The 25,470-nt window shown below is 47.6% G+C and overlaps 4 protein-coding genes and 2 long non-coding RNA genes across 16 annotated transcripts; 1 reads left to right on the top strand and 5 right to left on the bottom strand.

Moving 5' to 3' along the window:
* Positions 1-559: 559 nt before the first annotated feature.
* On the bottom strand, positions 560-2,554 carry LOC112902586 (sugar transport protein MST5-like). The gene is made up of 3 exons (XM_025971712.1): positions 2,337-2,554; positions 1,262-2,217; positions 560-1,145 (listed from the first exon to the last, which is right to left on the bottom strand). Exons 1-3 carry the CDS (start codon positions 2,470-2,472, stop codon positions 672-674), a joined length of 1,566 nt encoding a protein of 521 aa, XP_025827497.1. The 5' UTR covers positions 2,473-2,554; the 3' UTR covers positions 560-671.
* Positions 2,555-4,574: 2,020 nt separating this feature from the next.
* On the bottom strand, positions 4,575-9,815 carry LOC112878649 (nudC domain-containing protein 2-like). Of its 8 annotated transcripts, XR_003225830.1 has the most exons (7): positions 9,308-9,812; positions 7,861-8,157; positions 7,608-7,756; positions 7,425-7,473; positions 6,827-6,969; positions 5,504-5,692; positions 5,174-5,395 (listed from the first exon to the last, which is right to left on the bottom strand). XR_003225830.1 is itself a non-coding variant. In XM_025942896.1 (6 exons), the coding sequence occupies exons 2-6, from the start codon at positions 7,907-7,909 to the stop codon at positions 5,186-5,188; spliced, it is 516 nt and encodes a 171-aa protein (XP_025798681.1). In that variant the 5' UTR covers positions 7,910-8,152; positions 9,308-9,815; the 3' UTR covers positions 4,575-5,185. The 8 variants fall into 8 exon arrangements, 7 of the variants coding, with proteins under 7 accessions (XP_025798681.1, XP_025798674.1, XP_025798689.1 ...); XM_025942896.1 differs by lacking the exon at positions 5,504-5,692 and having other exon boundaries at positions 4,575-5,311; positions 7,861-8,152; positions 9,308-9,815; XM_025942889.1 differs by lacking the exon at positions 5,504-5,692 and having other exon boundaries at positions 4,575-5,311; positions 9,308-9,813.
* Positions 9,816-10,985: 1,170 nt separating this feature from the next.
* LOC112901411 lies at positions 10,986-13,701 on the bottom strand. Of its 2 annotated transcripts, XR_003230278.1 has the most exons (4): positions 13,453-13,701; positions 12,366-12,541; positions 11,711-11,828; positions 10,986-11,251 (listed from the first exon to the last, which is right to left on the bottom strand). It is a non-coding gene; the product is annotated as an uncharacterized LOC112901411 (long non-coding RNA). The 2 variants fall into 2 exon arrangements; XR_003230276.1 differs by lacking the exon at positions 13,453-13,701 and having other exon boundaries at positions 12,366-13,348.
* A 2,111-nt stretch (positions 13,702-15,812) lies between these two features.
* On the bottom strand, positions 15,813-17,968 carry LOC112901403 (F-box/LRR-repeat protein At3g03360-like). The gene is made up of 3 exons (XM_025970317.1): positions 16,728-17,968; positions 16,486-16,647; positions 15,813-16,388 (listed from the first exon to the last, which is right to left on the bottom strand). Exons 1-3 carry the CDS (start codon positions 17,700-17,702, stop codon positions 16,020-16,022), a joined length of 1,506 nt encoding a protein of 501 aa, XP_025826102.1. The 5' UTR covers positions 17,703-17,968; the 3' UTR covers positions 15,813-16,019.
* A 2,220-nt stretch (positions 17,969-20,188) lies between these two features.
* LOC112879276 (myosin-2-like) lies at positions 20,189-24,860 on the bottom strand. 3 transcript variants are annotated; one of them, XM_025943487.1, is made up of 5 exons: positions 24,571-24,860; positions 24,248-24,398; positions 21,137-22,523; positions 20,803-21,018; positions 20,189-20,679 (listed from the first exon to the last, which is right to left on the bottom strand). In XM_025943487.1, exons 3-5 carry the CDS (start codon positions 21,404-21,406, stop codon positions 20,278-20,280), a joined length of 888 nt encoding a protein of 295 aa, XP_025799272.1. In that variant the 5' UTR covers positions 21,407-22,523; positions 24,248-24,398; positions 24,571-24,860; the 3' UTR covers positions 20,189-20,277. The 3 variants fall into 3 exon arrangements, with proteins under 3 accessions (XP_025799272.1, XP_025799281.1, XP_025799291.1); XM_025943496.1 differs by having other exon boundaries at positions 24,575-24,860; XM_025943506.1 differs by lacking the exon at positions 24,248-24,398.
* On the top strand, positions 22,495-24,166 carry LOC112879293. Its single transcript, XR_003226029.1, has 3 exons — positions 22,495-22,600; positions 22,686-23,299; positions 23,419-24,166. It is a non-coding gene; the product is annotated as an uncharacterized LOC112879293 (long non-coding RNA).
* Positions 24,861-25,470: the final 610 nt, after the last annotated feature.

Below are 25,470 nucleotides of genomic sequence, written 5' to 3'. Positions count from 1 at the left end.
TGAAAGTCAATTGCTAGTTGAAAGTCAGGATCGGCAAGGTTAGCGCTTCTGCTACAAATTTTGCCGAAACCTGATGCTACGACCTCATTTGTACTCATTTCCCTTTGTGCGTTTTGTATGCGGATTGCTGGTTGAAAGTCAAGATCTTGAAACTGACAAGAGAGTTTGGGTGCTTTGCTTCTTCGTAGCATGGATCTTGGATCCACCTAATTCCTTGTAGGCTGGCTTAGCTAGTTTTGCCTAAAAGAATCTTGAAAAGGGAAAGTGAACAGAAAAAGAAAGGAATTTAAATACTTAGAAAAAGGTAGAGAAAAGGGAAAGTGAACAGAAAAGGACTTCAATTGTACTGGATGATAAGTGGGAACTACTAAAAGTGATGCTTAAAGAAGAACGATCATTGTGATCACAGTAGCACACTCCACGTGAGATTACTGGATGATAAATCGTTCTGTATTCTTCTTCAATTAAAAAGAAAAAAAATGCTGCTGACAACTCGGCACATGAAACCGAAGAAAAAAAGAGAGAAGGTAAAACAGTTTAGTTAGTACAAGATGTGCTAGGAGTATGTATGATCAAATCTACAACAACATTCATGTGTGTTCTGCACTCTATCTATCGATCCATCAAATGTACTTGGCTGATGACGAGGCTTTGCTCGGCCTCATCATCAGCTAGCTCATCTCTAGCGCTATCCTCTTCCTCATCTCGGCGCTGCGCGCGTCGGGGGAGGTGTCGACGACGAACTTCCTCCAGAACCAGTGCTTCTTCCAGATGTGCGCCATCTCCTCGACGGGCACGTTCTTGGTCTCCGGCAGCAGCATGGCGATGAAGAGCGTCATGAGCAGCACCCAGCCGCCGAAGAAGTAGAAGAGCCCGAACCGGAGGTGGCAGAGCAGCGTCAGGAAGATCTGCCCGATGAAGGCCGTGAAGAACATGTTGACGGCCACCGTGACGCTCATCGCCGCTGACCGCACCGCCAGCGGGTAGATCTCGCTGGGGATCAGCCACCCCATGGGGCCCCACGACCAGGCGAACCCGGCCACGTACACGCACACGAACAGCACGATGCACATGGCATACTGCTCCGAGATGGCGCCCGTCCCGCTCATGCCGAACTGCAGCCCGATGAAGGTGCCCACCAGGATCTGCGTGCAAGAATTTGGATCATGGCGACGGCATCAGATACAGAATAACGCATTCAGACACATTCATGGGCAAGCTCGGGAGGGAAGAAGAAGAAGATGAGCAGCGGCCGGCCGACCTGGGAGATGATCATCTGCGTGCCGCCCTGGAGGAAGAGGGCGCGGCGGCCGACCTTGTCAGCGGTCAAGACGGCGACGAAGGTGGAGAAGACGTTGACGAGGCCGGTGATGATGGAGGACACGAGGGAGGCGTTCTGCTTGAACCCGACGGTCTTGAACAGCACGGGCGCGTAGAACATGATGACGTTGATGCCGGTGAGCTGCTGGAAGAAGGGGATGAGCAGCGAGAACGTCAGCTGGGGCTTGTACTTGCCGCCGAAGAAGAGCTCCCGCCACGGGTTCTCCACGGCCTTGGCCTCCTCGCTCGCCGTCGACAGGTCGTCGAACTCCTCGCGGACGTCGCCCACGCCCCGGATCTGGGCCAGCGTCTTGCGCGCCGTCGCGGTGTCGCCGCGCTGGATGAGCGACGTCGGGGTGTCCGGGATGGCCAGCGAGCCCAGCGCGATGACGCCGGCGGGGACGGCGCCGAACGCCACGGCGATGCGCCACCCCCACCCGCCGGGGATCTTGGACGCGAAGTAGTTGGTCATGTTCGCCGTCAGGATCCCCACCGTGATCATCAGCTGGAACATGATGTTGAGCATCCCGCGCTGCTGCGCGGGCGCCATCTCCGAGATGTAGAGGGGGGACGCTTGGATGGAGAGCCCGACGCCAGCGCCGACGAGGATCCGGCCGGTGAGCAGCATCGGGAAGTTGACGGACACGCCGCCGAGGACCGCGCCGCACACGTACGCGGACCCGGCGGTGAACAGGGTCCACTTCCGGCCGAAGGCCCGGGTCAAGGGGCCGGCGAAGAAGGCAGCGGTCATCGCGGAGAGGAAGAGGGAGGAGCAGAACAGCGTGAGGAGCTGGCTGTCGAACTTGCAGTACTGGTTCACGACCACCTGCTTCTTCGTCTCCTCGTAGATGGACGGGAAGAACTTGACCAAGAATGGCTCCGTCGACGTCAACCCGGCTGCACGATCACCATGGCGGCGGCGACAACAACAGCAGAAAGCAAAGAAACCCCCCGTCAGAGCAGAGCAATCCCCTGATTTGGCATTCTAGCCTATCTATGCCATGGTGCTCACTCACAGGTGAGGCCGATGTCATAGCCGAAGATGCAGCCGGCGACGGAGGCGATGAGGCAGGCGAAGACGACGATGCCGGTGATCTCGCCGGGGTACGTCTTGTACCTCGTGGTGTGGTGCACGATCACGGCTCCCGCCATTGTGCCCGGCCCCGGCGGCGGCGGAACCAAACCGGTCCGCCGGTCGATCGATCGACGACTCTCTCGGCGGGAAGGGGGCGTCAGGAGGTGTGGGCCCCTCCTGTTCGTCCTTGCGTGGCGGGGGGAAGAATGCGTCAGGGCGGGAGCGGCGAGCACTTAAACCGGTGAAGGGCCCGGCGAGTGGTGCGGCGGTCCCGTCCTAAATCGTAGGACGCGTGCCGGTCGTCGTGTCCTCTCCCGGGCGCGAGTCCGTGTCCCCCCAGGAACGCCCGTCGCCATGGTTTCAAGGTCAACCACGGCTTTGAAGCTTCTAATCTTGGACACCGCGGTTTCCAATTTTAGCATGCTGCATCATGCGCCGCACCGCACCCAGGAACTGATGCAAACTGGAGGCAAATGCAAAGTTCAATTTGCAAGTCTACCCTTCAGATGGATATCAAGCTTGGAGCTGCTGTTGTACAGGTCATTTTTCAAGCGAATCCATCCGCCAGGGTATGATCCTCTGCTGCACAAAGAAGCTACGGCTTGTATAGGACTTGTACGCACCGTAGCCGTAGTGGATTCTGTACTGAGGATGATCGGCCTTTGAAATTCCACGGCAGCTGAAGTTTTCAGTTTGGGAATTGGTCTCAGATGACGCATCCACTGCAAATGCATGCACGGTGTTGGTGAGTGGGAGCAGGTGAGATCCGTCACGGACACTGCCTGGCCATTGGGGCCGTAGCACCAACACGGCAACATGGTTTGCTGGCGTAGGGTTGATCTCCATAGCACAGTCCATGACCGGCTGACTGCATGAACGATGCATGAGAGAGAGACTGAGCTGAGCTGAGACGCAGTCAGCTGCTGTCTATAGTAGCACGCCACATCTTAAGTTCTTAACTGAACAACTATACTCCATCAAGAACAACTACCAAAATATGACGAAAAACTGAGTTTTTTTTTGCTTAAACTGCAAAGAGGAATGAAAGAAACACTGGCACGATAGGTTGAACAAAACTTAGTCGAATCAAATCCTGCTCTGGCCACTGGCCTATATATAACTGCAGACTGAGTAATAAATAGCACGCATCTACTGTCTAATGACGTGGACAAAGGCAGCTGATTTACACGTTGAAACTAGTTAAACACCGGCATTTTCAAGGAAGGATAAACCAGGTATCTGTTGATGATGCTCTGGAGCGGACAGCCGGAAATCTTGATCTCCAGGGCGGCGGCGAGCTCGGTGAGCACCACCGGTCAATTGTGGTTCTGCGACGGGCCGGAGGGCGGCGTGGGAGCGCCGCCGCCGACCGTGGCCACCCGGTGCGCCCCCGCCCCCGTAGCCACGCTCCCGCTCGCCCAGCGACCGACGTCGAGCGCCGGCGACGTCCGCGCCCGCGCATTATCTGTATGGCTACGCACCCCCTCGCGCACTGGCCTGGCGCCGGCGCCGCACGGCGCGCACACGAGCACGACGAAGAGGAGGAGGATGACGAGGGCCACCTGCGGCGCCGGGACACGCCGCGGCGGAGTGGAACGCGCAGCTGCGGCCGCCATGGCGCGGGCAATGGAGCTGGCCGGCGATGAGCTCGATGGATCGCGCTACGACGATCGAGAGGGCGAAGGAGGGGCGGGTGGACGGGCGGCGCAGTGAGCGAGCGGGCGAACGAGCGAGTACGTGGCGGCGATCGCGCGAATATATAGAGCAGTGGACTGCGTGCGCTCGTGGTGGCGTGGTGCGGTTCAGGCGGCGGGAGACAAGCTGAGCGATGGCCGATGATGGAGACATGCATGGACGGGACGAGTTCAATCAGAATTCAGAAATTCAGAATGGTGTCACTGATACATTGGAAGAAGCGACGACCAGGAACCGCTCGGCCGGAGCCGGAGCGGCAATCCCGCAGGGTCGGCGAGCGGCTTAGCGGGAGTCCGATCCGTCGACGAAGACGACGGTCTCCATTCCATGGCCGGGGCGGTGGATCGAGACAAGTCGACGGTCTCGTCTCATTGCTTCTCCTCATCAGAGTGCGAACGGGTAGCTTGGGGACGGGGAAACGATGCTCCTGCCAGCGGGGAGAGAAGCAGAGGCGGCGGGTTCGGGGAGCTCGGAGCCGGCCATGTCGATAGGGACGGGGACGTGATACTTTGCATAAAACACCCTAAACCGGATCGCGATTATTGATCCCGATCCAATTAATTACATAAAACCCCTTATTAAGTTTCATTTACCCCCCTGAGGGGTTATGTGCAAACACGATCCAACTTATTTGCAAAATAGCCCCTCCTGCAGTCCTGCCTCCCAGTAGCTGCCTTTCCCGCCCGGCTCCGGCGACGGCGGCCTCGCCTGGACGTCGGTAACGGGCTTGCGCTCCTCCCCCGGACCTCCGCTCGTCCCCAACGCCCGTCGTATCTCCCTGCCGCGTCCGTTTCTCCTTGGCCCGCTCCTCCGCCGCCGCCACGCGCCACGCCCAGCCGAGCCGACCTCGCAGCGCGCTAGTCGTCGATGTCGCTGCAGGTGGCCGGCCGGATCTGCGGCGAGCATCTCTCGTTGCTGCATACCATCTGTTGCATAAGCGAGCGAGAGGGGCTGGGCTCGCTGGCGGCTGATGCTGCGGGGGACAGGAACGGAAGCTGTCGGCTCCATCTGTTGCAGAAACTGATGTTCGCCGCAGTGTTGGTCATCGTCGTCGCCAAGCCGCCGGCTCTTCTTGGTAAAATCTTTCTGTGGCTGCTACAATCCAAGCGCGGAATTGGGGCGCTGTACTGTGGCTATTGCATCCTGCAGATATGTTCTGCTCATTTGCTTCAATCCAGCCGGGAGAAGGGATGATGATGAGTTCATGCTCCACAAGGAGGGCTGGCAGGAAACACAGGTAAGAGTGGCCAGCTCAGAATCTCACGGGGGCTGAATGACCAGTCGTGGACAAAGCGATGTTCATAACTGTCAGCATGGGAATGGTAATGAGCTTTAAACATTTGGAAATGCATACTCTGGAAGATTTGGAAATGCGGGAATGCAAAAGTTTTTAGACATGAGGATGAAACAAACTTGGTGATCTCTCGGAGACGTAGGGACGACCTAACGTTGTGGTCTAACAGATGTTCTTCTCCTTCTGATAATGCAAAATTAGTAGAGTGGAGTAATTTCTTCCCGATGTAATATAGGACTAGCTGTTTTTCTCTAGCTTCCTTTGCACATCTTCCCGCTGTCCTTCTGGCTACTTCTAAAGTTCCTTGTCTTGTTCAAAAAAAGAAAGTTCCTTGTCATCTTTGTAATTATTTGTCTCCAAAAGCAATGAAGTTCAGGCAACCTCAGGGTTGTCGTAGTTTTATTCAAAAAATAATGAGCTGTAAACCCTATGGCCGGGGCCAGCGAGCTATAAAGAGCAAGGACCTAGGAGCACAAAAATAAGGTAGAAGGGAACAGAGCTGGAGTGAGTAACCCCAGAAATTGAGTGTATCAAGAGAAGCAAGAATGAATGAGTGTATCAAACGGCTGGCAATTAAAAATTTAAGACACTAGAGCATCCCGGAAGCCAATTTAGACTGCCACGTCATCAATTCTCCCAAATACTGATTCATCAACGAGCAGTCGGGCACCGAATGATGACCCTATAGCTATAATCAGCTCGGGGGTAAACAAGCACAGGTTGCCCGGTTCAGGGATATTTACAATCAACTGAAGTCACAAACAGAGTCATGGAATGGTGGGTCACACATCATCACTAATTCATTATTTCAAGGGTAAACACCAACCAGTTGCTGCTGCATCTAACAAGATGCTGAGGATAGCAGCAGGAACATAGCAAGAATTATGCCGTTCAGGCTGGGCGTTTCAGTCAGAGCCCTGGGTTCTACATATGGGTAAATAATGGAATTAGAAAATGTAAATGCACATTCAAGCTGAAAACGCATATGATAAGGCTAGAACACGTCATGTTGGATTATCACATCAACCAATTTCTTTTGAAATACACATTGTTTCAGTTCTCAAAAGGATCTTGCAAAAAGCCTCATTTATCCAATGTTTGACAAAATCAGAGTCACAAAACTGCTAAATGCTAATAACTGCCAACAGCCTGGACATATTATCCTAAAAATGGTTCATTCAGGGTAATTTTGACAAGTACATTGTCTAGGGAAAGGGATGAAGTATCAACTTTCCACGGGCACACTACTAAAGACAAAATATGTTCCGACTATTTGTCTATCCCATCAAGCTGTCAGATCATATGTCAGTAGTCAGGTGATCATATGTGAGTTAAAAACACTTAAATTAACTGAAAATAATAGGATCCAACAGCAAAGCATGACCAAATATATGAAAAAAGGGATGCACATCAACACAGCTAGTACAAAAAGTTGGGTGTACCTCTTCTTGAAACCTTTGCAGCATAAGCCGTTTTTGCTCTTGATCTGCAGCATATGGATCCAAGAGACCTTGCCCTTGTATTGGAGATGACCATGTCTTCCCCTTCTCTCTTTTTTGCAGTGTGATATGCATCTCACCATCCTCTGTATTGTTATCACCATCCTCCGTGTTAATAACTATTTGAGTGGGAAAAGGTGCTGCTGACTTAAATGCCAATACAAACATCTCCATAGTACTATTTGTGAGTGGCTGCAGGTTCTTGTTACAATATCCTTACGGCATCGATATAAAAAACAATCTCATGCTATATTACTATCACTAACAAGTCACAAGCGACTGGGTGTTCTAAAATTCACCACAGCACAGAAACATCTTGATTGCTAAATGTAGCAAAAGGTCATCCCCAAATGCAATTAGCTTGCATTGCAGATGAATTAAACAGAACAAAAGTTTTAATAACTGTCCTCAAATGATGTCAGAAATGATACACAAATCAATGTCTAGATCCAGAGGCCACAACATTTCACACATCCACACTCAGTGAAAACGATAAATTTTGAAGAGCAAGAATTGCAGAGGTGATGGAATTGGGACTCACCTATTGTCCAGAACGAGGAGTCTGTCTTCACGGGGTGCGCCACATCGTGCTGCAAAATCACCAAAAAGGGGCATCAATCCCCAACCACACGCCACAGAGTCCAAGGAGGAAAAGGAAAAACATATATCAGCAGGTAATTGAGTGGAACCAAATCTCAAAGGGAGATTGAGGAGAAGCACTGACGTTGAGGTATGGTGGGTTGCCACGGATGCCAACCTCCACATGGCCCGCCTGGATGGTGCAGCGGAAGAGCTTGGTGGGCACACCCTTGGGGAGCTCAATGTACATGTTCACCTCCTCCAGTGTCTGGTCCCACTCGAACACCTTCTGCCCTGCTCATGGAAGGGGGGTGGGGATCGAATCCTAGGTCAGAAGGGTGGGGGCAGCCCTGGAGGAGGCAGACCATGGAAGGTGAGATGGGGGGGAGGCAGCTCACCACTGTGCAGGAAGGCGTGGCGCTTCTCGGGGGCCAGCTTCTCCGACATGGTTGACACCAGGGTTGGAGCGATGCTCTAGCTATCCTGATGCTTCTAGAAGGTTCTGGACTCTGGGGCGCTCGAGACCCTGCTCAAGAACGGGTGATGTGCCCTCGAAGACTGCTCCAATGCCACTTCTTTCCTACTCTAATATCCAAATACCATTGATAAACTGCTAGGGCCCAAGAGGTTGCCCGGTTGCCCTTCCTGGTATCCCTTGTTGCCTCGTCATTGTGCAGGTGCCTCCTCCTTCTACCCTGGAATTGCAATGGTATCAGAGAGGAGACAAAGGATACGAGCAAGAGTTATATATAAAAAAAGAGCAAGAGGTGACCTATGGCTATTATTCTAGTCCAGACTGGCTATTATTGTTGTTACAGAATGTGTCTGATGAGAAATGTGATCTAATAAGACTTGTATTTTAGCGAGCATGGACAGTACACAATAAAATTTTGCATCATTATGGTTCTGCATCGGTTGGGGTCTTCTATCTGTTTCTTGTTGAGCTATTGGATTACGCTGTGGCAACTTGACAACATGAGAATGTTGCTATTAGAAGGGTAAGGGTCTTGCTGGATGGGATCATGGTAGAGCTAACCAAAATAATAAAACTGTTGAGGAGCAGTACATGTTGCTCCTAGGTAAAAATAAATGTGTCTAGAGCCTTCGTGGAGCAAATTGGGGAGGAAGAAGTTGATATGTTGGCCCGAGATCATAACAGTGTTGTATGCTTTTGAGCATGGCTTGTTTTATTCAATTGTTTAAGTCCTGCAGATAAATATACATAATCAAACTATACGACAATAAATTTACAAATAACCAATGCAACCAAATTATGAACAGCCACATAAACAAGAAGGCTAAATTCAATCACTTGAATATCAATATATAAAGCTTGGCATGGCATCCGCTATCTAGTGAAGTTGAGTGGCAGGTTACATGTACAAGGACCAATTAAGTATTAATGCATTCATCTTGATAACTAAACTACTACTATTCTGCGTCATAAGGTTCAATGCTAAGTGTCCATGGGTTGTGTCTACAGGAGAGAGAAGAGAATAAATATCTTAGACATAACCTTCTCCAGTGCTAAGTGTCTATGGCAGAGGGGAAAAAATAGTTACGAACATGCATGTACAAGGATCAGCGATCGCAAATTACCTGTCTAGCTAAGAAGAGGAGGAACCTTAGATCAGTTATCAGTAGCACTAATTGTTTCTATTAACTCGCTAACTCTACTTCATTCCGTTTATTTACTTGAACACTAGGAAGGGGATGAAATCCAATTATTTGACTACGGTAGAGGGGAGACGAAAAGGGAAGAAACTGATTGCTGAATCGGCTCGCTGCTGATGTCCCACTGGTAGAGTTCGTTGCTGAATATTGAATCAACAATCAAGGACTGACCTGCTTGGCTGCTTCTAAGTGCGTGTGCGGCGGGAATCCGCCTGCGCACGGCGACACACCGGCGTGCCGCACTCCCGCTCCGACGCGGCGCCGCAAGGCCGCACCGCTAGGACGCACGCTATCAGGCAGCAGCACTGCAGCACCCCAAGCCGCCAGCGCCGACCGCACAGGCAGTCCGGCACAGCGCGCGCAGCTAGTTCAGCCTCCAGGCGCCGCCACTCGTGGATTTGTCCGCCGCTGCCGCAGGTAGGGTCTGCCGGTATCGACGGACTGGAGGGGATGACCACGCCGCCGCTGGGCCCTTCCGGGTTGGGCAAACCTCGGGCAGCAACGACGTCTGGAGGGCCGCCGGCTCTTGGAGCGCCACCTGCGCCAGGGCGGAGGCGGGCACAGCAGTCGGGAGATCGAGGAAAATGCGTTGGGAAGAAACGATAGATTCTCCCAACGCGCAACTCGCTTGTTCTTCGAACCCGGTTTCGAGCACGCCATACCATTTTCTTATTTTTCGTTCTCTCCTTTCTTTAATTGCTACATATATTCCACCTCAGAAATTTATTTGACTGGCAATCTAATAAAGTTCATAAACGTTAACTTATTCCGGTAGTCGAAAATTCAGAACCATTAAGATAAACCACCATTCCGTTCTTTTTTTCAAGTAGAGAAAATTTATGTTATTTCGTCATTAAGATAAACAAGAAAGTTAAATTCTCTAGTGCCTCCTGTTTGGATCTCTTCATTTTGAGAAATTAGAATCTATGAGTAGACTATTTGTCTTGGAATATGACGTTTCACAATTTACCAATATATATATATATATATACAAGTTTATCTTATATTTATGGGGGTGGAGTATGAAAATTGATTCCGTAGATCTCATATTATGTTTCTAATGTACAACCTATAGCACACTCTTCGACTCGCTTTCTTATAGCAGAAGTATAGCAGAAGTATAGTACATAAGTATCTCTCCCATATAGCCAATAATAATATACAAATATATTCCACGTATAACTATATTAGCTTAATTAACTATATCTAAATTATAATTATTAGAATAGAATTTAATTCCAAGGATCCAAACGAATGCTCACTTGAATTTATCAAGTAGAGAAAATTTCAATTTTAAATCGCAAGGCTACGCAACTCGAACTCGTAATTGTTCAACATTCCGTGCGGCTTTCTATCGCCATGTTGGAGTGGACGTTCGTCCACCAACGATACCGGAGATCCACTACTCAAGTCTTCATATTCCTGTGCTGTTGGATGATCTGGAAACACCGAAATGGTGTTGAATTTGAAGCGATTTGAAGGGCATCTGAACAGGTGCAGTTCTTTTTGTTAATTACAAGAGGTATTTGTAAGGGGGACATTCTAACACGCGGTGCACGTGATCGAAACAGGCAATCCGGTTGGTGAGGCTGACTGAGCAGGTATGGACTTGGACCATCTGCCAGTAGTAGTGCAGTACTGCCGGTCTATTAGTACCACCGCCCACGTGATGTACCAGTGCACCTTCGTTAGTTCAGAATGTACGGCCAGTACTAATCCTAAGGGATAATAATAGTAATAATTAGAACCAAATTTGACCCTCCAGACAGCATCATTAATTATTTGATATGCCTCCAGGAAACTCTGGAGATAAAGTTTTGGAGCTAAAGCTACAAATTCAAAGATACAAAAAATAAGAACATTGCACAGCAAGAGTTGAATGCAGCTATCGAATTAATAACCTCTCTCAATCAAAGGCAAAAAAAAAGAATTAGAATTTTGTACTACATCAAGACTTGAATGCAGTTGCCAGACAAATAATCCCTCTGAATATGCAAACAAAGTTGCAGTGTCCTGGTGTACCTGCTTGATGCTATTTAATCTCAGCTACCACCAGAGCCCAGCCGGCCAGCCCAGCGCCCCACCCATGTAAAATGGCCAAGCGACCGGGTTCACCTGCAAGGAAGCGTTTCTGGTCCTCAAACTCAATATCCTCTAAAAAATGCTGGTCGATAGAATTCAATACGAGATAGCGAAGGATGACAAAAGTTTCTTGAAAGATCATATAATATGCTCAAAAGTTCTTTTTCATATCTCCTACGAGTGCCACTACATAACATTGCAAATTGCTGTCTCAAAAAAAAAACATTGCAAATTGCAACACATGGATGAGCATGAAATGTCTACCCAGCGCCCACTTTTTTTTGTAGAACCTAGTAGCTATAAAGAGCAAGGACCTAGGAGCACAAAAGTATGGTTGAAGGGAACAAATCAAGGGTGAGTAGATAGCCCCAGAAATGAGTGTATCAAGAGAAGTAAAATAGCATCGATGGAATTCCAGCCTTTCAGTTAGTATTAGGTAGACAGTAGTCGCCCATTTTTTAACTTACAGCTGCCGATAATTCTGTAGGCTACCTTTCTTTTTGGCGAGACTTTTGTACCCAAACCTTGTTTGAAGGGTTCTGTAGGCAGCATAGACATGCAATGTTAATCTCTCCAACTTTGTGGATGGGGTAGGACTATTTGCTTCTCCCTGTCTAACACATATTTTGTTTAGTTAGGACATGACTTTAACCAACCATTACTCTATTAATATATCATTTTCTGATATGAACATTAAAGTACTTTTGAATACAAATATAATAACTTCAATTTTGTATCACAAAAGTTGTAAACTAATTGAGTTCACTCTTAAACAGATGAAGTAAATCAGCAGTGATAATAAATTGGGCCCGTACCCCGTATGGACCGTAGCACATAGGCCAAGGACCACGACCATGAGGCATACAAATAAATGCAGTCCTAACTCTAAATCACAGACAACCCCACTCACCCACCCACCCAACTAGCAGGTTTCTTGCAGACCATATCTGAGTAGCTGCACAGATACTGTTGCAATACAGTGGAGTGGAAGGACAGAGGAAAAGCTGGTACGAAAAAGGACACCAAAAGTTTAAGAGACGTTAAGAAAGCATACATACATATAATTTTGTGATTTAATTGATCTTGGTTTTATTAAGGATAAAGAGTAATGCAAGATGTGCTGAGAAAGATTGGAAGTAGAAGCCACCTGGCAAGCCCCACTTTATCTTGCCATGCCAGCAACCCTATCCAATTTGTTGCAAGGGAAAAGAAGAGCAGCCCAAACAGCCATGCCGTATGCAGACATTTCATCAGCTGATGTATGATTGGTTCTTTCTGGTTATTACATAATAAGAATATTGCTTTCTCCCTCGGCTTGACTCCCTAGAAAGTTAGAACTTTCCCTTCAATATTAATGAAACATCCATTTACCAAACATTTAAATGCGAGTGCAGGACCATATAAACGTTCATCTGAACATCAACATTTAAAATATGAGTGCAGGACCATAAACACGTTCAGGTACTTGCAGAAATGACCAAAGGACAAGACGTAATTTGCAGACTGACAGCACACTAGAATACTAGATAGTTCAGATGCCCGAATATTAGAAATGTAGCATCTGAATGCATCTCAAGTTTTCAACTCTTCATAAAACTAATACATAATGGCTAAATCGATATGTCAGTGTTAAAGATTCAAAGTTTTGATTTAATAAGTGTATTTAATTACCAAACTGGGCCTAATGACCTTTATTCATGAAAAGATGCTTCATGAAAATTGGGTTGGGATCTTCTGAAAATTTCGAGATATTCATATCTTACAAAGAATCGCATAAAGCTAAGGCCCAAATAACAGATAGAACTATATTATATTTATGCCCTGGTAGAACCACAAAAGGCTCAAAGCCTAAAACTAACACAAAGGAATATATTATTGAGATAATAATTATACTAAAAAAATGGGACAAGAAAAGAAAGTTATCTCTGAGGTCAAAATAGAATTGGACGTTGCGTTAGTTAATGTACAAGTCCCTTCAATAGAAGACTATTTATCAAGCCACAGGAAAAGCTAGCATACGTTACTCGAAAGAACTATGGGTAGTGTCGCAAACAAGAGTCACCTATATGCCTAAGATACCCAACATATCCTAGAGATTGAATAAGACATATCTTAACAAAGTATGGGGGATATAACTATACCAGCCTTCAATAATAAAATCATGCACCTCCCCTGCAAGGTCAATCCTAGACCCACCACTAATTTACACAAAGTAGGATACACCTTTTCCTCACCAGCATAAGCAATCTTTTCCAAATGCCACACTCTTCAAGATCTTGTAAGCATCCTCTTATTCCTGTATTTTGCAAGTTGGCAATATAATTAGAGGATATAGATAGGTAAAGTACTTTTTACAACAAATTTGTTATATAATGATTGCAGATTACAGACTAAAAAATATTAATGAAAAAATCTGGCATTAACGAAGAAATCACAATTGATCAGTGGGGGTTCCAGCCTTCCAGGTCACAGTATTTAAAAGATTGGGGGGGGGGGGGGGGGGTGGATTTCAGGGGTTGAATGAACACATAGTTTGCTCCAAAGGTAGACTTGAAGTGTGCACTTGTATTATATGTAAACAAGTCAAAAAGTGGCCACATCTGGAGCAGTACAGACAGATACATTGAGTCGAAGGCAGCGATATATTGCATATTAATAGTCAAGTACTCAAGTGATCATCAGGTTGTTTGCAACAGAAACATAGAAATTCTGTATTGCTTGTCATACATCTTGTAACACTCAGCTTCATAAATCATCAAGTCCAAAGTCCAGCTCCGTAACTTCACATCAAGTGCGATTCCTTGTAGTTTGACATTCCTAAGCAGCCCAAACTTTCAAAAAGAAGTGCTAAATTCAGGAGAGATATGAAGGCTACGCACAAATATCACTGCTTCAAACATTCAAGTGCATAAGAAGGTTCAAAGATAATGGACGCCTTTACCAACACTATCCATATCATTTCACTATGCTGTGTGGCTCTACAGCTCTGCATGGTTTGAAAGGATAAGGCACAAGTGCAAAGCACTAAGGTGATATGGCTTTCACTTCATAAAAGTAGCACCATAGAATTTCCACAAAGATTCACCCCCCCCCCCCCCCCAAACACCCCAAGGTACACGCAGAAAATACTACCAACCATCAGCATGAAATTGCTACACCCAACATTCCTTAGTGGCTCGTCACTGCAAAGCTAGCTAAGCACACAGCACCACTTCACCTCATTTATCTCCACCACTACTCAGTGGCCCAAACATCAAACAAGAACACTTAAGACCCCCCAGATGACCAAATATAGCAAATATAAATTTGGCTCAACAGCCCAAGTATAAAATCTTTAAGGCTAAACTAAACTGCCAACAGCACACTGTCAATTATGTCATAAAAAAATTAGCATGATAACTTATTTCCTGTTAATCGAAGTATTGCAACCAGTAGCCTCAAAAAATCGTAATTGATAGTAGTGAGTAAGCTCATTTCCCCCATCCGCAATTCTGCTTCCATACAAGGCCAATAATAAATTTGATTGGTTGTAGTATAGTAGCCATAGTAGACCAAATTGGAAGATAATTATGGATAATCACACTAAAAATATCAGAACAATAAACATTACATTCATACATTTATAAAGATGCAATAAAAGAAAAAAACATAATCATCCAATAATTCCACATACATCTAGTACCATCAGGATGTAATCTCCACATAAAGTATAAATTCATAATAGTTGTCATTGTAAGGCAAGCCTGTTATTTTGGCATGAAGGTAACACATCAACAACATTGCAGCGCTACTTCCAAGCTACCCAATGTCAAGCTGTTGTCCTGAAACACGTTCACCCCTAATCACGAAAAAAGAATCAAATATGGTTCCAAATATACATTCACTTTCTTATAGGACTTCATGGGAACAGCTATAAACAAGATGCTAGATAGTCAAACAGGGAAGACCTATATAGTTCACGGATATAAGACAAATAAGACAATACCAGGATGCAAGGACCAGAAATAACAGCCCCCATACAGGGTGCGTAGATATCATGGATTCAATCTGCAAGGAAGTTTCAGTGTACAGAAGTTCATACAATCATATCCATCTAACGATAAAAAATATGTTCCATGCTGCCAGTCATATCTAAGCTTAAACCATATCTTCACACAAATGGAGAATCCAGATAGAGTCCATAGATACTAAGGTAACATAATCCTATCTACAAAAGGACAATTTTCCAAGCTACCCTGATGCATCATTTTACAGGAACCACTAAAAACAGGTGACAAGTTATATGAACTTTGCTCTATCAGATTCCTTCTGTATCTAGAAGAAACCTAGACAGAATAATATAATGTTATTTCAGGATTAACCAAGAGAATTGCACAAGCTCCAGCTAACTCTTTAAGTTATCTGGAATACACAGTTAACTTACCGATTTTAATGTACAACAAAACTAATCCACCCAAATAAAATGAAGGTGGTTCTGTTCCAATAGATGGTTGGTTGTGTAACAGCAGCTTAGAATAAGCTAGCACCAAAGAGATGCCTGATAAGCATTCAATTCTTCAGGCATGCACACAAGCTGGCAAGGAGAGGCTGGGGATGGTAGAATAGGAAAATGTGGCAGATCAGATTACCTCGCATTTCAACCACTATGCCAGAATATTTCAGTAACATGAATTGTAGAAAACATATATCAAACTCTGTATGCCTTGCACATTTCTTTTCCCCATGTCTGTTATCTAACAGCTAGAAATCTAAAAATTAATGAGCAGACACTGGACTACAACAATATTTTGCTCATTTCAATCTAAAACCTGACAAAGACCTCCGAATGCAATGGTTGGATCTGAGGACCATCAGGCTCGCTGAAAATTATCTGGGTATTTGCTGAAGCTCTTTCCAGATGTAATATTTCTGTTTTAGGAAAATTGGGCAGAACATCTGACTGAATCTTGCGGAGTCCTTGAGGGTGATCCTCCGTAGGAGCAGTCAGAATTAGTTTCTTCAGACAACTAGACTTTCTAAGAAGAAATTCTACTAGTTGCATCTCATTACGGTGCCCCTTGAAATTTGTCATCTTGGCTAAACAAAGGTTTTCTAATCCACCTTTTGGTGGCTCTTCCTCCGCTACCGCCAAGAAATTCTCCGTGAATGAATCATGAATGTTCGTCGGGAGCTGCATGTTCAGTGGAACATGTTGAGAAACAGATCACATGGCCATAGACAAACTAGCAACCAAATGCAAACTTTTGCATGAAAAAATAAGCAGATACCTGCACAAAGAGCCGCTCCAACTGAGGACATGAACAAGTCTTGAGGAAGCTATAGATGTCAGCAAGGTTGGAGTTGGCCATGCCAAACATGAGGAAATGGAGCTCTCTCAAGCTGTGCAGCTTGCTCTCCACTACGTCCTTGGCTGTGGAAGCAGAGATGTACTACAAGGCAATACGAACAAGTATAAGCGTGTAAGCAATGAAATGGGCTGAAAGGAAATGGCATAGATCCCTGAGCAGACCTGGAGCGCAATGCTGCAGAGGGTGAGGACACTGAGGTTCGATAGGCGAGGAACTGAGGTGGGCAAGTTGGTGGGCGGCAAGCCGGTCTCTGGCCCGCCGGAGCAGAGGTAGAGATGCTCAAGAGACCCTGAAGCACCGGAAAGGATGTTGCTCGAGAGGAAGGCGCCGCTGAAGCGGAACGACCGGAGGCGTGGCGCCACTGGGACTCGCATCTCGGTGGTGCGGGAGCAGTCGACGATGGTGAAGCTCCTGAGGTTGGGCACCCCCACGGCGCTGAAGTCGATACGTCGGAGGCGGCGGCAGTAGCGGAGATCGAGCTCCCGGAGGCGGGGGCACGCGGCGACGACCCGGCGCAGCGCGGCGTCGGTGAGGAAGACGGAGTGGAGGTGGATCACCTCGAGCGTGGCGACCATCGCGTTGGCCGCCGCCGTGAGGTTGAGCCCCCGCACGGACAGGCGCGCGAGCAGGCGGCTACCCACGGGGAAGTGCACGGTGAGCATGCCCCGGCCGCGGGTGGCCCCGCCCCCTCCCCCGCGCGACCCCCTCCCCGCGGCGCCGTCGAGGCGGAGGTGCAGGTCCTCGACCTCGCACGCGGCCGCGTAGTCGAGGCAGCGCCTGAGGTCCGGCTGCGTGAGCTGCCCCCCGTGGAAGGCGAGCGAGAAGCAGTCCATCCGGCGCCTCCCGCGGCGGTCGATGGCCCCGAACTGCTCCACCCGCGCCGCCGCCCCCGCCGCGCCGGGCGGGAGGCGGACGCGCAGCGAGGACGGCTCCGGCCAGCGCTGCTCCCAGAGGCCCCGCCACCGCGAGGAGAGCGCGCCGGTGCGGATGGCCGATTTGAGCGGCAGCAGGCTCAGAATCTGCAGCCGCAGCGCGTCCGGCAGCTCCGAGATGCGGTCCATCTCCTTCACCTCCTCCTCCTCCTCCTCGTGGCCCCCACCTCCCACCCGGCGCCGCTTCTCGCCGCCCCCCGCCATTCCGCTCCGCCCCCGGCCCCTACCCGCGCCGCATCGGGCGAGGATTCCACGGGGTTTGGGGCTGGGCTGGGCGCCGCTACAGGAACGGGAGGGGAAGAAGGGGAAGGAGGAGAGACGTGTGGAGGCGTCTTGCTCGCCGCTGCGGTGGCCTCTTGTGCCCGCTTCCCTCTTTCCTCCCTCTCTCTCTCTCTGGCCTCGGCTGGTGGTGTGCTCTGGCTGGCTGGCTGGCTACTTGTTGGGGTGGGGGGCGCGGCGCGGGTCACCCGGCTCACGCTCCTCCGCTCGCTCCCCTCCTTTGCGTTGCGATGCGGTGCGGTGCGACGTTGCTTTACCGTTTGGGCTTTTCGCCGGGTCGCCGGCTGCGACCTTCTTCTCTCTCCCTTTTTGCTTACCTTTCGCGCCGTTTTCAATGCTGTGCTAATCTTGAGCCCTCGGATAAAATGCCTGCTAATTCTGTGGAAGCAGGCATTGTTTTCTTTCCTTTTTTTAATTCCACTGCTTCGTTTTGGAGAGGATCTTCCTATTTTTTCTGCCAAAAAAGAAGTCAGGTTTAAGATTACACTCTTCTTCGCATAGAAGCCATATCGATCTAGCGATTAGGTTATATTGAACGTGCTGGTGCGGGGTATCACGGTGAGTGATAGTGGTAAGGGAGATAGAGGCGTAGCGAGTATCCATGGCACTTGAGAGGAACGAGAAAGAATACAAGAGTCACGTGTGTGGTTGCATGTTCGGTCACTTGTTATCATCTTCTTGTTTCGAGTGGATTAGAATAAATTGATTGGTCATATTTCTAAAAAAATTGTTGGTACGGTTTAGTCAGTTGTTTTAGGAAAGTACATAGAAATAAGAACAAGTAACAAATATTACCGCGTTTTAGCGAACACGAGAATTGTCACCTTTTAATAATGGAAAAAGGTTAACAGAGCAGTATATGTGCCAATATAAGGTTGAACCGGTCACTAATACTTGATGTCTATAGCTTTTTTGATTTGATGCTTAGCTTTGGCTAGTATTTTCTTTTCTTATACAAGTATAGTCACAATATCGAATAAATATAAGATTATGACAATTATTGATGGTCGTGGCTTTAAAAGTTTGGCAAGATTTTTTTATCAAATGCGTCAAGTATTTTATGATATGATGAGTTGCCTTAAATAGTCAAAATCGATGCAAGTTCGGGTTGAAGGAGCCCTAGCTTATTAGACAGGACTCGAAAGAGAATCAACAAACACTAACTAAAAGCAAAGCAAAGCAAAACAAAATTAAGATGAAAAACGTAGGTTTTCATACAATATGATCCTATTGAAACCAGTGATCTCATTCCGTTCTGCTAACTAGTCAGACATTTATATTGGGGGACAATTGAATGACTTTCCATTTGATTGGCATCAGAATTCATTCTTTGATCCACCACCACAAGATGTCATATAACAATCAATGCTTTTGCATCTATCTCTCCATCACAAATCTAGTGGACAAAATGTTGGATATGAATAAATAATAACCAGTAATTTCAGATGGAAGGGTCGTGAGCATATTGTAATATAAAGAGATAGTACAAGAAGATGACGGCATAGAAAGCCAAGAATGATGTGTTGTAGTCAATGATGTGATACCTATGCCAATTTCAACTTCAAGACAAAAAGGAGGAGGAGAAATGGGTCATTGTAGCTGGTTCGGAGATAATGAAAACCCTAGAATTCGATGATTGATCTAATGGTTGCAATTCAACTGTTCTTTGCTGATAAAGATATAAAGGTTTGCAAAAAGAATATAGCCGTCGGTTCGTGCTCCAACCCACTTTCACATGACCCTCCCTGGTTCTCTCTCCCCTGCCAAACCCGTGGGAAAGCCATCTCATTGTTGTTTTACATTCATATGCAAAAATGCTAGCGATTTTTTCAGTTCAGTCGTTTCCATCATATTGCCATGCCGGTGGCTGCTCCGCCGTTGATAAGTGAAGGGTCGTTCGTTGCAGTTTTTGATCTCGTTTGGGATGTCAGGCGTGCTAAACTCCCAAAAACTTCTATAAAAACACGTTGCTGAATGTCGAGAGAACAGAGAACCTTCCTCCCGGTCTCCCTCTCCTCTCGCTGTCGTGGACATTTTCCTGGTGAGGTGACACCCAGTAGCTGGCGCTAACCCTTCTCAGAGAAAATGGCCACATCGTTCGTTGATTACTGTTTCGCGGTCACGCTGTAGCAGGCCCAGGGCAGGAGCCGAGGAGCCATCCGCATAATCCCCTGCCCTGCCGTCAAATCGTGCAGCACCTTTCAAGCAAGGTGACGGTAACGTAATCCCTAATCGTAGACCGGTAAAATCCTCACCTGAAATCAAGCCAAACTTATTTTTTTATCTCGTCTTCCTGCGCTACTCACAGCTGCTACTCCAGTGGTTGAACAACTGAACGGCTACAGCATGCGCATGATTTGAATTCTTTGTACGGCTACATCTCATTCAACGTTGCCAAAGATTTCTACTCCAAGATTTGAATCGATTTCATGAAATTCGTCGAATCTCTGAATTAAAATTTCACACCATCATTCATAGACGAACTCCATACGTGACAGGTTCAGATCCAGCAGCTGCCCTGACGCCGCGCGTCCCTGCTGCCGAGCTCGGCCTTGGTCCTGCGCAGCCGGGCCTTGTAGTCCTTGGTCCATGCGCGGAACTGCGCCTTGAGCTTCTTCAGGTCGTCGGCGGCGGAGGAGGAGGGGCAGCCGCCGCTCGGGGCGGCCGCCGCCGGCTCCTCGGCGACGAGCGCCTCCGCGCCGCGCTCCAGCGTGTGGCTCTGGCGCCGGAACTCCGCGCCGAGGCGGCTCACCGCGCTCCGCCTGGCGCCCACCACCATGCGGTCCCGGCCGTGCCACAGCCTCACCGGCGGGTCCTCGGGCGCGTCGACGTGGTGTTCCGAGGATTCGCGGTGGTCGTACGCCGCCGTTTCCTCGGCCCTCCGTGCCGCGTCCTGAGCCAGCTGCATGCATCAACACAGACACGCGAGGAAGAAGACGATGGATCATCGCGTTCAGAGTTTCAGACTGGGATGTCGACGGTGCGTGCAAAACTTTTGCAGTGCTCATTCAGGACTCCGACGAACCTGCAGAGCGGCCATTTGTTCGTGGAAGGCTTCCTCCAGGGACTTGATCCTGATCTCGTACTGCAGCCACCGGATGTGGTAGCTCTCCATCCGCCGCTTCAGCGCGGCGTTCTCCTCCTCGCTGCGGCGCCGCAGCTGCGCCTCCAACTCCACCGCCTTCCTCTCCAGCCCCTCCACCAGCAGCGAGACATCATCCGTCCTAGCGTCTTCCCGTTCCTGCCATAATGAGCCAACGCAAGCCATCAGATGCGTGGCGGCTGGTTAATTCTCGCGATCACGGATCATTTGAGACAAATCAATGGACAATGCTGATGACGTTAATGGGGGGTGGAACCTTGGGCGGTGACGGCGACGGTGACCGCGACGACGACGGCGGCGGTGACATCAATGTACGCGCCGCCGCGGCGGGCCGGACTCTGCGACGCGAGGGACGACGGCCTCGTGGGGTCGGCCGTGCGGGTAGAGGCGGCGGCGGCGGGGAGGCGAGGGTGTCGTCTACGGGCGTGTCGTCGTCGCCGCCTCCTCCTCCTGATCCTCGCATCAGCGACTGGAGCATCGCTTCCAGAGAGCTCAGGGCGGACGTTGACAAAGCCGACATCGCCATGGCCGGCGGCGTTCCCAGCTGACGCCGACGCCGACGCCGACTAGAGACCGCTGCACCGGCGCGTGTGTGGAAGCTGCAGGTCGATCGATTCCTATCCTCGCATCAGGAATTCAACGCGCGCTCGAGATGTGATGAGCTCCGGGAAAGAAAGACGAATTCGGAACGACTTGCGGCAGCATCGGTGAGGAGGTGCATGCATATGGAGGTGTTTTTGTGAAGGGATCGAGTCGGAGTGGGAGCCCGGAGCGAACAAGGAGAGCGATGGGATTGAGGAGAGGAGAGCACCCGGTAATATAGGATCTCTAAATTAACCATAGGCCTTGTCTTTCGTCTTGTGAATTAAACTCTTTTGAATTTTGAAAACTCGTTGCCTTGTTTTCAAACTTCTGATCGGAGTTGGGCATGCCTTCGTTGGTAATTCGGACATGCAGAAGATATTTGTAGTGCTATCGGTTAAGTTTTTATTGCTACGTGCCTATGTCCAGGCTATGCATCTTTATTTTCAATATATCTTGCTGTGTTAGGCCTTAAGAAGGGAACTAAAATTTGCAATCTATAAACATGTGCCATGTAAACTTTTAGGAAAGAAATGGAAACTAGTTCCTTGCAATATAGGAAACATTTTTTTCCTTTTATAAAATAATCCATTTGGTTAGATTTTTTAAAGCTTGTACGTCAATGACTTCAAAATACATTTCTGTTTGGAAAATACAAGTTACTCATGTGCATTTGTCTTCAGAAATGCTTTCACGGTCTTAGATCTACTAAAATTTAGAAATATATTACAACACAAAATAGGGATAAAAAGGCACCTTCGAAATTAAAAGGAAAAAGTCTAATTTACCGCCTCCAAGTATATGGTAGGTCCAAATAACCCCTAAACAATAAAATAGTTTATTTAACCCCCTAGTTTGCTAAACCAGATCAAAACACACCTTTTACACATATCTAAAACCAGATTTGCTGACATGGCCGGTTTTTTATGACTAAGACTGACACCTTGGCAGCCATACATGGCAAGTATCTTTAGATCCAAAATAGGCCGTCCCGTGTCTTCCCCTTCTCTCGCTCGTCAATTTTATTTCGCCCGCCGGCCGCCGGCCCTCGCCTTCGGTTTCTGCGTGACACAGCCAGATCAACTAGGTGAATGATATAGGAGTGAACAAGTTCATCAGCACAAACGAAAACGGGCAGGTATGTTTCCATTTTCCAATCTCCCTCGTGTGATGCAAATATGACATATTAATTTGCACTTGCGGCTAGGACTTTGGATACCTAGGGTTGTGTATTTGCAAGGTAGCAGCCGGCGACGTGTCTTCGTAGCACAGGTAGAAACTGTGGATGGCACCGTGAAGTTAAGAGAGAAACTGGAGCAGGATCTTTTGTTTGTGCACATTGATGTGTCATGACGTGAGGAGGGATATTAATGGTTGTTGGGATAATTGCATGAACATGACCATGGCCATCATGCTTAGGTAGGGACCAAGAACGTGGTCATTAGATATCTTGTGGATCAATATAATTAGTACTCAAGCTAGCAGCACGGAGCACTCAGGTCTGATTTCACTTTCTTTTTTTTTTCTAGAAAAAATGTGATGGTTATACACCTTGCTTTTTACAATTCTGGACAGGGGATATGGACCCTCTGGAGGTAGTGCCTGTAAGATTTCACTTTGGAGGCGAATTTGATTTTGATGGTTACTCATTGAACTATGTGCGTGGTAGAATTGCATTGTCACACATAGAGAGGGATAAGCTATCACTGCCAGAGTTGAGGGGTTTTCTTAGTGACCCTGTCAATTTGACAGTTGAGGATGTTGATTTTCATTGGCTGCCCCCCGGAGCTGATATGAGTAACGGTGTGAGGAGCTTAGCTGATGATCAGAGTTGCAGGTACATGTCTGATTGTATCATAGTGGGTGAAGTAGCTGAAGTTTATGCCGAGATATACAAGGCTGTAGGTGGTGAATTAGTCATGTGGACATGTGAACAAGTATATTAATCTTGCACAGAAATGCTTTGCAATTTGGAATGGGAAGGATGGCTTTGAGGTGAAAGTGTGGGACAAGAGGTTCAAAATTGATGTAGAGAGAAGAACTTGTTCTTGCAAATACTGGCAGCTGGCAGGTATCCCTTGTGCTCATGCTATCACTGCACTTTATCTCAGTTCTAAACCACCTGAAGATTACATAGCTGACTGCTATTCAGTTGAGCACTACAACAAGACATATGATCACTGCATGATGCCAATGGAGGGAATGCAACAGTGGCCAAGAGGTCACGGCAAGCCTAAGCCTCCAGCCTATGTGAAGATGCCAGGTAGGCCGAGAAAGGAGAGAAGAAGGGAACCTAGTGAAGCAAAAAAGGCCACAAAGGTCTCTAGGGTGGGCTCGAGAGGTAACTGTAGCAAGTGTCATCAACCAGGTCACAACATTCGAAGATGTGGAGCAAAGTCTAAATCAAAGAAGAGAAACATCATGGAGAAAGGCAAAGAGGCAAGTAACATTTCTCATTCTTTTGCTATACAATTAATTATTATTTAAGTGTTGTTAACTGAAATTATTGTTCCAGGTTTGGAGTGCAGTGGGCCAAAAAAAGTCCAGAAACAATGCAGCAGCTCCAGGCAACACTCAAGATGAGGCATCTAATATGCCTTCCCAGAGCAGCTTCAACAGTACTGCGAGCAAGAAGAAGAAACTAGCTGCTGCAAAGCAAAAGAAAAAAACTTCCAGGCAGTAACATGCTATGTTGGTAGCATATGGCAGGATTCCTTATATTTCGATGTAATAATTGCTAGCTGGTAGTCTAGTAAATCACTGTACTTTAATTTTGATTAGTTACCTGGATATGATGGTTTAATTCAGTGGTACATTGTCACTTGGAACACTTCAGTGCGGCATTGTACGGTTCTTCCTTCAGATACAGAGATACTAAGCAAAGAGCCTGGTAGAGTTGACCATGGGGTCCAAAAGTTGCTCGATGCTGTCAAGTTCTAGAGAGAGATTGGGTCCAATCAGTTTCCAAATGGACCATAAAGTAGCAGAAGACAACAAACTGAAATTTGTACATTCAATTTACTACAAAATTACAAGCCAAGGCAACCTCAGGCTATAAAAATTGTTGCGTCAGTGAAATATTTACTAAAGAAACAATTCATCGAATACCTACCCAGCATGAGGTGGAGGATGTGCGTCGCTTGATCCTTAGAGCCGGCAGTGACACCACCCCAAAAACAACGGCTCCTAGTTCGTGCTCTTCCAGCCGTGCGCCGAGCAGCAAGCGGTGGCGAGGCAAGAGCCAGATGCCGCCCAGGGGCAAAGGCTGCTGTGAAGCCAGGCGTTCTGCACCAAGCGGCAACAGGACAGTGCCGGGAGGGTGCCGCTGTGCCGGCGCCTCGCGGCCGCCGGCGGTGGAGCTGGGCACTGTCGAACCGGATAGAAATGAGGAAGAACATGAGTAATACTATGTATTGTCAGGCAGGGGGTGATCTGAACATAAATATACGTGCCACGTTGGGCTGCTGACATGTCGATCCTAGTTAGCAAACTAGATTTCTAATTCCGCCTAATCAACAATGGTTTCAAATATGTACTAAATGTGTGTCTTGATCTGGTTTAGCAAACTAGGGGTTAAATAAACCATTTTATTGTTTAGGTGGTTATTTGGATCTACCATATATTTGGAGGTAGTAAATTGGATTTTTTTCAAATTAAACTACAACAAGTTACAAACACGATTGAGCTCTAGGAAGGGTTTCATAACAATGGTGTCATTGATGCTATCATACTTTACAGATGAAGATAAATTGAGTAATCTACCAAACAACTCATCACAATTTTTTCTTAAAAGCCATGGTATGCAAGGAGGTTTGAACATTACTCTTTAGCGATCATGCAAGATGTCGAGTTCAAAATATTCTAGAATTAAAACTCGGAAGCCATGTTACCGTACAAAACCGCAATAGCCTGGACCATGTAAGCTTGAAAACTTATCACATGGCTCAAACTCTTATGTGATGGAGCAAATAATTCATGCTCCAGATAAGATTTCTACTCTAATTGAAA

Source organism: Panicum hallii, chromosome 1 (genome assembly GCF_002211085.1).
Source record: "Panicum hallii strain FIL2 chromosome 1, PHallii_v3.1, whole genome shotgun sequence".
NCBI classification, from domain to species: domain Eukaryota; kingdom Viridiplantae; phylum Streptophyta; class Magnoliopsida; order Poales; family Poaceae; genus Panicum; species Panicum hallii.
The sequence above is the reverse complement of the archived record's forward strand: the minus strand, read 5'-3'. Positions and strand labels throughout refer to the sequence as shown.

Coding starts and splice junctions, on each gene's coding strand:
- LOC112879276 (XM_025943487.1), bottom strand. CDS start 21,406: ATGGCGATGTCGGCTTTGTCAACGTCCGCCCTGAGCTCTCTGGAAGCG. Junction 21,019..21,136: donor CGTCGCCGTCACCGCCCAAG/GTTCCACCCCCC, acceptor TCATTATGGCAG/GAACGGGAAGACGCTAGGAC. Junction 20,680..20,802: donor AACAAATGGCCGCTCTGCAG/GTTCGTCGGAGT, acceptor TGATGCATGCAG/CTGGCTCAGGACGCGGCACG.
- LOC112902586 (XM_025971712.1), bottom strand. CDS start 2,472: ATGGCGGGAGCCGTGATCGTGCACCACACCACGAGGTACAAGACGTAC. Junction 2,218..2,336: donor CTATGACATCGGCCTCACCT/GTGAGTGAGCAC, acceptor GTGATCGTGCAG/CCGGGTTGACGTCGACGGAG. Junction 1,146..1,261: donor CGCAGATGATCATCTCCCAG/GTCGGCCGGCCG, acceptor TCTTGCACGCAG/ATCCTGGTGGGCACCTTCAT.
- LOC112878649 (XM_025942896.1), bottom strand. CDS start 7,909: ATGTCGGAGAAGCTGGCCCCCGAGAAGCGCCACGCCTTCCTGCACAGT. Junction 7,757..7,860: donor CCACGCCTTCCTGCACAGTG/GTGAGCTGCCTC, acceptor TTCCATGAGCAG/GGCAGAAGGTGTTCGAGTGG. Junction 7,474..7,607: donor GCAACCCACCATACCTCAAC/GTCAGTGCTTCT, acceptor GTGATTTTGCAG/CACGATGTGGCGCACCCCGT.
- LOC112901403 (XM_025970317.1), bottom strand. CDS start 17,702: ATGGCGGGGGGCGGCGAGAAGCGGCGCCGGGTGGGAGGTGGGGGCCAC. Junction 16,648..16,727: donor TCTGCAGCATTGCGCTCCAG/GTCTGCTCAGGG, acceptor ATTGCCTTGTAG/TACATCTCTGCTTCCACAGC. Junction 16,389..16,485: donor TGGAGCGGCTCTTTGTGCAG/GTATCTGCTTAT, acceptor CTGAACATGCAG/CTCCCGACGAACATTCATGA.